Below are 13,566 nucleotides of genomic sequence, written 5' to 3' on the forward strand. Positions count from 1 at the left end.
ATAGCCAACTAATCGCCCATTAACCGATTAATTGACTTATCACCGCTAGACACCGACTGACCACTCGCCGGTTAATCGCCAACTAACTCCGATTAACCTCCTGACCTACTAATTCAACCTTCTAGGCATTAATCTAATCGGTTTAGCCAAATTTCTAATTAATCGGCGATTAAATCCTTCTTTTAGAACATTGATTTCGGTCCACCGTTTTGTATGTACCAATCCAAACTGCATCAGATTTTCGTGCCCATTTTGAACCAGAAAGTCTACACATACATAAAATCTGTGCACAGATTTTGTTGTGAGACCCATCATGAATTCCACACAAATTATCCGAACCGTTCATTAAATGTAAAATATTTTTTCAAGGGTCCCCGTAAAAAATAAGCTCAATCCGATACCTATAGATGGTTGGATGAAGCACCTATAGGTATCGGATTGAGCTTATTTTTTACGGGGACCCTTGAAAAAATATTTTACATTTAATGAATGGCTCGAATGATTTATGTGGAACTCGTGGTGGGCTCCGCAATGAAATCTGATTGTCTTTGTGTGTAGCAAGGCTCATTTTGAGCTCTTCAAACTCGCTTCTCACCTCTTTAACATATTCAAAATCACTCCGAATCACACTAAAACTTTACAACACATACGCACACGTCCCTCCAAACATCCCTCCAAACATCCGGTCCCCTAGGATTAGTGGGTAACATTTACTGAATGCATATATCGGTTTTGCTATACTGTGCCCAATGGGCTTAGCATTGGGAGGGACAAATTACAGATTCTTTAGGCCCCGTTTTATTTTTTCTAAAAATCTTCTTTTTTAAAAAGAAGGTAATTTTAAACTTAAATATAACGAAAATAAAAAATATTTTTTCAATTTTTTTTACATCGTTTAAAAAATCTCAATGAGATCTATCAAACAAGATTCATATTGGTAGAAAAATTATTTGCGTAAACATATAATTTTTTGCCTTGAAATTTACCTTCTTTTTTAAAAAGATACTTTTTTAGAAAGTGGAATGACCTCTAAATATAAAGCTTCCACGTGTAAAATCTGTACCTTCCTTCAACAGATTTTTTAAAAAGTCTCCTGCACTATTGTTTCTTTATTTTAATGCCCTTTTTGCCCTTAAGCATTTTTATTTCTTTTTTGGTAGTACTGATTTTCGCTGTTCATTTTTTTTTTCTGGCCGAGTCTCCTCTCTGTTCATTCTTTCCCTCTCTGTAGATGTATAATCCTCTCTCTGTGTACTAATGTTTTTCAAAATAGTTGCTTAGGTGTGGTAAAAATTAACTCCAGATATCAGTTAGGCCATTTACAAAACAACTAACTCTGCTTCAAAATTTTACATGGATTCTAAAACAAAGTTTGATTTTTGTAAACACCTTACAGTTATCAGATGAAGCTGATTTTTTTTTAAAAACAAAAATAAATATTTTTAACAAAATAAACTACTCTGATCATCTTTGTGGAGTCAGAAAAGGGTCCTAAATTGCACGTACACGTTATGTACAGTGTTTTGATGTACTCATAGCAGCTCTCTATTAGACCCACTCACACCAAGTAAAATCTCCAAACCATAGAGATTGAGATTTGGAGTCTTTTTTAGGTGTTTAATTGGTTGTCCGCAGAACCGTCCCGTGTGTATATCAACCACATCAAAGTCTCATGTCCAAAGATAAAGGAAAAAAATTGTTCAATTAGTAGAGGATGGAAAGAAAAGTAGAGGAGACAGAACAAATGATACCAAAATCCATCCACAAAAGTTAGCTCTTAAAATAACGAACCCACTTTTTTTACGTACATTTGTTTTAGGATTTTTCATGAGAATTGGTTTTCACACTCTTTTTTGATAGCCAGTACCCACACTCTTTTCTTTTTTAATGTTGAAAGTGTATGTATTTTTGTTTTTAAAAGACAAAAAATGATATGTAAATATAAAAAAAAAAAGTGTGTGAAAATCAACTTCCTTTTTTATTCATTACTTTCTCCCCTCTTTCTGTGTGGTCTTGAAATTAGAGATGTAAAAACAAATGGATTCATATGCATTGTGGTACTCCATATGTCCCAAATTCTTTGTCTGGTCCTCAAAACGGAGTGTTAAAAATAATACAATTTTTGCAAGAAAAAATCAAAAGTTTTTCAACAACTTACTAGATATCAATGAGTATTTTTAATTTGTGAAAAAAAATTTGAATTTTTTCTTGAAAAAATTGCATTATTTTTAACACTCCGTTTTGCGGACAATTTGGGACGAAGGGAGTAGGTGGGTTCTAGAACTCAAAATAAGCCCTTATTTTTTAAGAAGGCAATTTCAAACTCAAAAAATGAGAGGCTTATTGAAATATAAAAATATGCACTATGGATCTTGTTTGAAAAATCTCGTTGAGATCTTTTATACGAAGCAAAAAAAATTGAAAAATTATTTTTCATTTACATTATTTTTGAATTTAAAAATATGAAATAAGCTGTTTATTTTTTAAGAAGGTTTCTGAAACGGGGGCCTAATATTTACCTATTTCATGGTGGTACTGGTAGTATAAGGTGGCGTTCCAACTAAAAAATAGGAAGGTTTTGGGAAAAAGAAGGTAATTTCAAGTTCAAAAAATTATGTATTGGCGCAAATAATTTTTCTATCAATATGGATTTTGTTTGATAGAGATCTTTTATACAGTGCAACAAAAATCAAAATATTATTTTTCATTTTCATTATATTTGAGTTTAAAAATTAAAAAAAAAGAACTTTTAAAAAAATAAGGTGAACCGGAACGGGGCCTAAATCTACGGTCCAGATAGAAGGAGAGAGGGAGGGGACAGTCGGACAGAGAAACTTGATGGGGTAGTTTTGTACTTTGCTTCATACATTAACCACTCAGAACCTCCTTACTGCGCGTGTCCAACACTTCTGACATTGTCTTGGAAAAGTGTGACACAATCGTGCACCCTTTGGGCTTATGTTAGCATTTGCCATGTTGATTAGTCCTTTTTCTTTTCTTATAATATTCGACTGCATTTTTACCTACTTCCCTTTGGTTATGGCACAGAGTTATTTGAGAGAGAAGTTTATAAGATTCTTTAAACGCGAATTTTCCATGTTTCTAACTACTTATTGCCATGAGCAAAAATTCGCACGGAATTTGAATACTAGTGGGAGTAATAAGAAACTGAAATTATGCGGAAGCGGTGGAACTACACCTAGAGGGGGTGAATAGGAGTTTTGATATAAAAAAAAAAATTTACTAGTTTTACAGAAGATTAATAGATTAAAATTTAATATAAATGAACATGTTTAACTCGATTAACCCAAACCAAAACTCGAGTAGTGTAGTAAAATAAAAATGAGACAAGATACACACAATTTACGTGGAAAAACTGAGAGTCCTAAATAACTCTAGGCCAAAACCACGGCCTAACACTACTGATTTATTCTATTAATAAAAAAGAAATGCAGATTACAAAATAGTAAAAACCTTACCCAATCCTTCACCTATGCTCGCCAATCCCGATGCTTCTAGAGCTTCTTCAAGATCCAATAGATACACCACGGACTTCATGCCGGATCTTTGGATTCAACCAGCTTCGAATCAATCTCCAAAAGATTCGGCCACAGCAACAAACGGCACCAAAAACCATGACCAGTGAATGAATGAATGATATAATGTGAACGTGATCTAAAAAACTCAAAAGTTGTTTGAAGCAAAAACTCTTGGTGCAAGAAACGATTAAACGAACAGTGCATAATGATCCTTTGTCGTGAACCCCTTTCTTTCTTGTTTAGAATAAAAAAAAAAAATTGAAATTGAAAAAAAAAACCTCTCGCCTCCACCGAAAACCCCAAAGTCTCGGGCAACCCTTGCCCTTTTCTTTTCTTTTTTTTTTTTATAACCAAAAACTCACATCTTTCTGTAATTTTTTCTCGTGCCTAATAGTTGACAAGATGCCAGACTGAAGATAGAAACAAGGGTTACAAAAAAGTTTTTCTCGGGAGGATTGATTTGCCTAAGGTTGAACCACCTCTTTTATACATCAATTTTTCCTTCCAACGAAAGTCTTTTACTGATGCATAAATGGAAAGTAGATTTTCGGACCTTTTAAAAGAAAATTAATTTAGGATACAAATATATATGCAAAACAAGTTTTAAGGAGAGTTTTATAGGAAAGACAATCGTGCAAAAATAAAATTTTGAATCTCGGAAATAATATGCAAGATGTATTTTGTAATGTTTTTACCTCTCACGCAATATGATTGAATTTGCAGCGGTCAACTTGGCGCAAAAAATGGAAGGAGCATCAAGCGAGCAACTACCCCCTAATAACCTACCCATTACAATCAAATGGAGCCGATAAAACAAAGACACCAATGGAGATTTTGAACAATCCTAAAAATTGCCAAAATATCTAATAGAAACACAATGGGCCATGAACAATAACACTTCCGACTCCAATTTGGTGTCTGTTTCTATTTTGCCAACTGCCTTAATGGAGATCACGTGATTATAAATTAATACTAGTAGTAAAAATTCATCAATTGGGTTTCCTTTCTTCAAAGGAGATCGCGGATTCCATTGGTCATTAGATCACATGTTCCTAATTCTCTGCCCAATCTCCTGTACCAATTCCCCTAATGTTCCTAATTCTCTGCCCAATCTCCTGTACCAATTCCGCTAAACAGCCATGGGTGCATCAAAAAATCCCAGCAACCAAGACAACACAACGGCGGGTAACAAAGAGTTTCAAGCACAACCTTTCAAACAAACAACAGAATTACAGATCAAGTTTGCCAACATAACAAGTAGAAGTTTCCACACAACCGTTAAAACAAACAGAATTATAGAACAAATTTGCCAATATAACAAGTAGAAGTTTCAGCACAACTGTTCAAACAAACAGAATAACAACAGAACAAGTTTGCCAACATAACCAGTAGAAGTTTCATTCATAAAGTAAAAAATGTGGTTCCAAATACGCCGAACAACCTCGTCTCGATCTCCACTAGGAATCCAGGGAACACAATCGATATCATATCATCAAGTTTCTCCTGAGTGAACTCACTTCCCTAAACAAAATAGCAAGAAAATTTATATCAGTATTGTCAACAATGACTCAAACCAGTGTAAGCTCTCGTTCTCACCCTTGCCTCTCCGCTCTCGTCCTTGCCTCTCCTAGACAGATATCAAACTAGTGTAAGCTCTCGCATTTGCTCCCTCTCTCATCTCGTTCATAGCAAACCCTAAAAGTCCTAATTCTATTCTTTCTTCAGAAACCACTACAAGAAAAATGGGGTCTCACGACATTTGGAAACCGACGCTCTGTGGAATGGTGTCATTGGGGCAAGTATATCCGCGCTTCATCCAACGCTGAGTAAGTTTTCTACTCAAAATCGAATCTACCTAAATCTCTTGTTTGAGCTCACGATCTACATAAATCTCTTGTATGAGCTCAAAGAATTCTAAATCCGAATCTTTCTTTGACTTTGTCAATATCTCTTTTAAGCCCTTATTTCTAGAGTCTATGGCGTTCAAAACTTTTGATTTCTTCTTTCAGCCCTAATTTCGATAGTCTCTGTGTGTGTTTGATTTTGTCAATTCCTCTTTATGCCCTAACTTTGAGAGTCTCTCTCTCTTTGTGTGTTTACATATACATATACATATACATATAGAGATGTATGCATTTGTATGCATGTAATTAATTCTTTGCTCATTCAAGTCTGCAGTTTAAGCTCATTTGTAATTAATTCTTTGCTCTTTCGAGAGTCTCTCTATCGCTCTGTACTCTCAATTGCATCTTGTGTCCATGTGAATTGTGATGAAGAGAAACATCAAACAATAAAGCTAAAAGTGCAGGAAATCCTCTTGGGACCAAAATGTCTAAATCACCAAAATCAATGATTAAGGAGTCAAGAGAGCAGCTATGTTCAGAAATAGAGAGGAAGGGGCAAATTGCAGACGAGTCCAGTATGTTTTGTGAATCATTGTTCGTAATAATAGAACTGCAGTTTATTCCTCCCTTAAATTTGCTTATAGTGATGTAGAAGTTGGTGGAATACGGGACACAATGTTTTCAGGTGCGCAGCATATGCACGGAAGCAGTTGGGCATACACGAGGCGCCAAATATCTTGACAATTGTTTTGAAGAGGTTTCAGGTACTATTATCTGTTCTAAAGAGTTTTTTGGAGTTCTTTTCATTACGACATTGAAGGGATTATGTTTCTGGAGGATCTATACACACATCATTTCTCTGAATTCAGTTGCTAACAAATCTTACACTTGCATAATATCCTAAACAGTTTTTCTACTTCAAAATGTGTGTTTAAAGTTCAATGCTAAGCCAAATGCATAATGATGTTTTGGATTTTTTGTATGTGTATTTGTTATTTGTTAAATGGACATTTGTTACGTTGTTTGTTAAGTTGATCATGAAAAAAGCGGCGACTATTCCCCGCGTTTACAAAACAGGGAAGTATCCCCGACACGGGCAGGCGCGGCATTCACAAAAAAAGACAGGATAAACGCCAAGAAGACTTTAAACAACGTTAATTTCACATTTGCATGCGTTTAATAAACACCGGGAAATCCGAAATATATTGTAGTGACTACAACAGTAACCACAATATTTTGTAAAGGAATATGGTGTTCCATTTTGGGTTAGATAACTAGAAACAGTTGAACACAAATGCATTGAAATTTGCGTTCCTAACTAGGGGGAGAAAAACCTTAGCAACAGCCCCGTATCAGAGTTAAAATGCACTTAACATAAATACCTCGTCAGAATATACACCAATGTGTCCAACAGCATTACGAAGCAATCGAGCCAAGCAATGAATGCTTTCAGAATATTCACCATCGTCCTTCCAATCAATACACTGTTGAATCGGAGAATCTTCTGGAACCCTATGTTGCCAAGTATAGCCTGAATTCGGACCAAACCAATCCAATTCTAAACCATCAAAAGCCTCTATGTAGGTTTGGTACAAAGCACCGACAAACGAACTCCAATCCCAAATGTTTCTTAAGAAGACAAGTCTCCTACCCAATCCCCATAAGCTGGGATGATCGTAGATGTTATCCTCATTGCCCCTAATACCAAAAGGAAACATCGTTAAACCAGATAAGCCTCTCTTTTTTATTGACTAGTAAAAGTGCACATGATTTGCATATGCGTGACTGTTTTTTTTGGAATCAAAATGTTTGTGACTTAGAGAATGATAATTTGAAAGGTTATTTTTTTTTATCATATCATTTCAAGTTGCTAACTGGCTGGACTACTTTCTCTATAGAACAGCTTCTTCTTTTTTTTCTTTTTGCAAAACCTAGGTATCAACTACATGCCAATTTCCAAACAAAGATTTTTCAAAGTAACGTAGCATTTGTGTCATTTTGTTATTGGTATTTCTGTGTATGCAGACAAGGATTATATTCTGAGAACAAGGTCAGTATGCAAGTAAAACACAGCTAATGTTAATACATGACGAACAAGTGCTAAGCATTCGTAGGCAATGTAAAACTATATGCAATTAATGAAGTATGATGGCTGTAATCATAATATGGCACAAATCAACCAAATTTTGAAATAGAAAGACCATGTATATTTTACCTTCCCTTAATTCTAGTGGCACAAAATGCTTCTCTAACTCTTTCAAATCTTACGTGTTATATATAATTCCATAATATCTTTCACCACTGTAGCTAAACCCTTACCCAGAACATCAAGCAACATACTTGCACAAATGTCAGTGGCGTCCATGCATAGATGGCTTACCCTAATCGCCCGTAAGAAAAACATAGTATACTCGTCCCTTGAAAGAACAACTTCCAGCTAACTTACCAAACCAACCAAAGATATGAAACTGGTGGGATATGGTGGAAAAAGGTACACATATTTGGCGGGAAGTTGGTTTTTTTTCCCCTCAGGTTAAGGATAAATCCACTTTATCCTTTGTGGTTTGAGGCCTAAGCGAATTATCTCATTGATGTTTAAACTTCACCACATAAACCCTATGTACTTGCAGGACTAAAATGCACCATGAACTTCACTGACAGATTGAAGAAGAGGACCTTAGTGCCCCACTCTTCTTTCTTCACCTTTGCAATGGCTTCCAGGGAGTGCAACCCCATTTCCTCCCACTTCCTATACCATCATCCCTCACCACCAGATTAATAGAAAGCAACAGATCCATATGAAGATCCAAGGACTTCCATCTCCATATGCATGTTAGATTTGTGTACACGGTGTACAGAAATGTACAGTATACGTGGAAGTTGAGAGAGGCACCATTAAACTTTTTGCCACCGCAACTTCCTCATAGAGACGACCCTATAAGCAATCATCGCCGTCTTGGGGCTATAATAACAAAGTTCGACAACAATGATGTATTATTGAAGCTTAGCTTGGTCATCAAGATGAAGTTGAAATCCTTTTTATCAAAACTGTTCACCCCCTATACTCCCCATAAAACATTAAGTGAGGAAGTCGCCTTATGGCCTCAATCTAACATTGAAGCCCCTATTGCTCAGGAACGGAATTGCTCAAGACAGAGAAGGATTATAGTCTTTTAGGTTTTGGGGTTCGGCGTATGGCAGGAAATAGAAGATTAATAATAATTCAATTCGCATTTGTTATACAGAAAATTACAAAGTTGGAGGACCCAAATTAGATCCTCCACCCTATCTTTTTAAAAATAAAAGAAGAAAGTTATCCTACTCAAGTCGGTCTTTTCACGCAGGGAAATGTGACTGCATATTTTGTTAATTAGAACAGAAAATATGACCATACATATAGTCCAGAAACTACAAAGAGGTTAAGCGGTCAAGTTTCAAAGACAAGGAGGCGATTCACACAAGCCTTAAATCACAATAGGCTAGAGCGAACTTTACCAAAAAATAACCACTAAATATGCAAGTTAAAAATACAACACAACAAATTTCCGTTTGACCGGGAAAAAAAAATACAACACAATTAAGAACCAAAAAAAGCCAGCTTTATCTTTTTCCCATTATCTTTCATCTAAGGGTACTAAACAACAACTGGGCTGTTGACAAGTTTAAGAATTCCCAATATGCTTTTTCTTTTTTCTCTACTTCTTGCAATCTCTGAATTAGTTCAGTAGGCAAAGACCAAGAAATTGATAAAAGACGAGATAAATAATACAAGGTCTGACGCGGTATTTCAATTTTAGAATACATCCCGGAAATAATAGTATAAATTAACTACGCTTAACATGTGTTCTGTGCCTGTCATTTTCCTGAAGAACGATATCCTATCATTTCCAATGTCTTCCCAAGCTACTGCTTCGTTTATATCAAACACGAAGGTTCAGAACGTTGCTTCTTTTAGGAGGCGCGAGAGTGGACGTTGCATCTTTTTGCATTTTGGTGTCTTCTGGAAAAGATTCAGAATGGATTATTGTGGTATTAATATGGGTGGGTTAGATATTTCAAGTGTTTTGAAGAACAAGATGTAATAGCTTCTTTACAAAACTGTCACATTCCTAGCCTATCATATTCCTAGCCATTAGAGAGGCAGAGAAGGAAAATACGTCCGTGTGAAACATGTTAGGATAATTCTCAATGCTGAATGAAGCAATTCAACAAACACCTAAAGTGCAATAATTTTTTACTACAACAAATTATGTTCTGATCCACAACTCAACATAAGATCAACACGTTTGGGAATGCCTACCATGTGGAATTGTAGAACTCGGAAGGCGATGGAAAACGAAAGCCTTACTGGCCGTCGCAACATGGAGAAGCCAGTGTAATTGGGAGGAGTCGGTGAGGGAACGAATGTACACTTTGGGGGGGCTCCACAGTAGGGATTCATTTTGTTTCGTTTTGTATTGAACCGTTTATATCAGAGGCTTCATTTGGGTAATCGACTGTCGTTTAGGGAACGGTACGAGGGTTGTAAATTTGGGTTGGAACGTTATTTCAAGTGTCCTCAAGGGGTATTTTGGGTAGGAAAAGTGTGGGAAACACTTTTGGGCTTTTCGATTTTTAAAGTAGAGAAGATTAAATGCAAAATCTTATAAAGATCCAACCAGGTTCTAGGGACTATACAAGAAACAAATACAACAGCAAATTTAAGGCAACAACAAAACAATATAACAAAACCAAAACCTATCCATAGAATTTTAAGAATCCTATACCTGAAATTGCCAAGTTGGTCCCTCAGCATCCGAAGCTCGATTGGAATATACTTGTATTGATAAATATAGTCAATGATAGCATCAATCGCCTTGAAATCAGCTTCAACCCGATCATCATTAGAGGGGTACACAATAATACCCACAAGTTTTGGCATATCACCACACATCACGATATTGTCAAGTGAAAATCCATTAAGGGCTCTTTTTTTGGAGTGGAAGTACTTGAGCAAACCCATCAAATTACTGCAAAAAATAAAAAATAAAAGCTTTGTTTATAAAAAAAACAATAGATAAAATTTCAAAATACTTAGCAATTGAAAAAAATTACCGTAACAATCCTTTAACATCATCGTGGACCATTAGGTGAGTTAGTCCATAATGAGTACTCTTTTTCAACCATTCCCCCCTTCCAATCCCCTCCCGTACATACCGCCTGAAATCTTCAGTATATCGTTCATATACGATTGAGAAACGACCACTAGATGACACGTGTCCACAAAAGCTCCGAAGCAAACTTGGATGGGTGTACACAGTGGATGAGTACCAAGCACGGCAAAATAACTCACGGTCCTTAAAATGCCTAATGTAGGCTTGGTTGTGCCAGGGGTGCATCGACCCCCAACTCTCCACGACATAATCGGCTGTTACATCGTACGTGCAATTACCAGTCTCCATCTGGTTGACTATTGCCAAAGTAAAATGAAACATGAAAACACACAAGCAACAAAAGGAAACCCAAGTCAAATGTCAACGAAAACCATTTAAGGAAAAATATCACAATACATGGTTTAATTTCACATATTACATTCTAGGAACCAAAACTGCAACAGATCAAATTTGCTATCGGTAACAAACATAAGAGAGTTAAAGGGAGAAACATGGGTAGACTAGAGAGGATTATAATTTCTACGGCGAGAAGAGGTATACATGCATGGTGTGGTGAAAGGTCTAGTAGTCGAGATGGTGAGGTCTAAAATTGCATGATAGGGTCTTGGAAAAACATATATGGAAGAAAAGAAATTCCCCCATTTGTTTGATGATGGAAATAGCCCAAGCTATCCCAAAATATTGTTGTGTTTTTAAGTATCCAATTGTGATGATATTTCTCCTGCGATTGGGAGAAGTTGTGTGTCTATTCATTGGGTGAGTTGGTCCAAGTTGTGTTCTTGTAAATTTGATGAATGTGTATTTGGAGATGCTCGAAAGACCAAGATACTAATCACATACGAGAGAGGCTTGAGATGTCAAAAAAAGTAACTTGTGAATTTTATTTTCCTTTTTACCACGAAAAACAAATATTAAAAATAAAAGTCCTGTGGTCTAACTTCTGAATTTGTTAAAAAGAAACTGAGCTTTTTGAAATGGTAAATTCTAAATACAACTCACTTGCTAAATAAAACTACCATTTTTTTTCCTTTTGACATGCAAGAAGTGTTAGTTGTCAGGGATGGCATTCGGGGCGTTCAGGCGGAAATGGGGATTTCCATCCCCGAAACCGATATACCACCCATATCCGCCCCAATAACCAAACGGGGAGGAAAGTGTAACCATATCGGCATATCCGAACCAAACAGATATCGGGTATTTTCAGAACTGAACAGATAACCGAATCTGGTAAGAAAATCATTTAACCATTTTATAATTTTATACTATAATCTGGTAACAAAATCAATCCCATTTCAATTTTTTTCTTTTTTTTAAACCTCAATTCACTAGTCTGATTTGCAGAATTAATTAAAACAGCAAAACAAAGGTAGATTAAGAAAGGCAAAACAAATGCTATTCACAACAAAGACAGATTAAGAAATACTGCAAACAAAGGCAGATTAACCATTTCATTTTCTTTTTTTTTTTAAACCTCGATTCACAATAGCTACCCACATTCACAACAAAACACATTTCACAACAAACGTAAAGAAATTTAACAAAAGCCAAAGGGAAAGGAGTTAAAACATTTCACACCACGTTCCATTTCAAAAAATTGTCACAAACCAGAGACGAACACACAAACACACAGAGAGATAAACCAGAGATGTGAATCGATTGCGGAGTGCGGACTGCTTGAATGTTCAGTGGGGAGTGCTTGAATCGATTGCCTGCAAAAACCGAGAGATGAGAGACGAGATCGAGAGAGAGAGAAATCTCACGATCTCTGAATGCCTCATTGTCACCTGCAAAAACAGAGTTACAGAGACATGGATGAGAGTGTGTAACAGTCACAGAGAGTCCAGATCGATCGATCGAGAGAGATATTCGCCTCGGGGTATACCTGATGTCGAGAGGAGTGGAGAAATGAAAAAACCCTAAATGAAAAATGAAATATATATATATATATATATATATATATATATATACACACACACACGGGTTATTTTTGTAAATAATCTGATTCGGTTCGGTTCCGGAAACAGTTCGGTTATCAGCTGAGCCGTATCCGAACCAAACTCGTTTGGTTATCTACCACCCTCCACCATATCTGCACCAACGGGGAATTTTTCAATTATGGTTCGGGAAAAAAAATTGCACCAACGAGAAATTTCGGTCATGATTTAGGGGAAAAACAGTTACTGTTTGAGTACCCATCGATTCGGTCGAGATTGCCACTCCTAAATTATTACTAGTTAGAGAAATTTCACTCTTAATCTTGGAGTAATTATGTGCATGAGATCGTATACGGTTACTTTGAACTTGGCTACCACCTTCAATTGCTAACATGTTTTTTACGGCTCACTTAGAAGGTAAAAAATGGTGAGATAAGAAAGAAGAGAAGTCAATCAAAACATTTTTATTTTTACATTTTTCTATTTATTTTTCATCAAAATAGTTAATTCAAATGAGTGATTAGGCTATAAATCAAAATCCTTTCTTTTCTTTTCTTGAAATCACTCCATCCAAAGGGACTGCTAATTCTTTCGCCTCTATTCTGATTGCCTAAAAGCATCTCTAATCCTTACCGACTTCATAATCCATACCCAAAATTTGAATAGAAAACCTAAAAACACATCTCTAATGTCATACCCATTTTCTCATCCAAATTTGACAAATGGCATTCCATTTTTCTTTTATTATTCTCTTTTATTATTTTGAACTCAAATTGGCAAATGGCACCCTCTCGAACTCCACCTGTATCCATCAGTGCAACCTCTCCTTCTCTTGGATGCTGGGGACCCCCTCCCCAAAAAACAGTCATACAAATTCTCTTTTCTCATTTGGGTCACCGGCTTTCCATTTCTCTATCCCACCACTGCATGCAATTCTCATTCTACTCTCTCTCTCTCTCTTTCTCTCTCTCTAGGTTTCATATGATGCTCTTCAGCCAGCAATGTGGGTTTTGTTGAATTTTGACTAATAATTGAGTTCTACAGCATTGTAGTATCCGACAAGTAAAGGTTGGTATTTTAGTTATTGATTTTATAT

General features: G+C 36.1%; 1 protein-coding gene across 1 annotated transcript; it reads right to left on the reverse strand.

Moving 5' to 3' along the window:
• Positions 1–4,723: 4,723 nt before the first annotated feature.
• On the reverse strand, positions 4,724–12,434 carry LOC131319462 (uncharacterized). Its single transcript, XM_058349705.1, has 7 exons — positions 12,419–12,434; positions 12,297–12,320; positions 12,177–12,245; positions 10,478–10,832; positions 10,150–10,392; positions 6,766–7,081; positions 4,724–5,060 (listed from the first exon to the last, which is right to left on the reverse strand). The coding sequence occupies exons 4-7, from the start codon at positions 10,822–10,824 to the stop codon at positions 4,941–4,943; spliced, it is 1,026 nt and encodes a 341-aa protein (XP_058205688.1). The 5' UTR covers positions 10,825–10,832; positions 12,177–12,245; positions 12,297–12,320; positions 12,419–12,434; the 3' UTR covers positions 4,724–4,940.
• Positions 12,435–13,566: the final 1,132 nt, after the last annotated feature.

This window comes from Rhododendron vialii, chromosome 3a (assembly GCF_030253575.1).
Source record: "Rhododendron vialii isolate Sample 1 chromosome 3a, ASM3025357v1".
Lineage (NCBI taxonomy): Eukaryota > Viridiplantae > Streptophyta > Magnoliopsida > Ericales > Ericaceae > Rhododendron > Rhododendron vialii.

Excerpts from the sequence above, each read along its gene's own strand:
- LOC131319462 (XM_058349705.1), bottom strand. The coding sequence starts at position 10,824 with ATGGAGACTGGTAATTGCACGTACGATGTAACAGCCGATTATGTCGTG. Across the intron at positions 10,393-10,477 it reads GATGTTAAAGGATTGTTACG|TAATTTGATGGGTTTGCTCA; the intron begins GTAATTTTTTTC and ends TATTTTTTGCAG. Across the intron at positions 5,061-6,765 it reads TTGGTGTATATTCTGACGAG|GGAAGTGAGTTCACTCAGGA; the intron begins GTATTTATGTTA and ends TATTTTGTTTAG.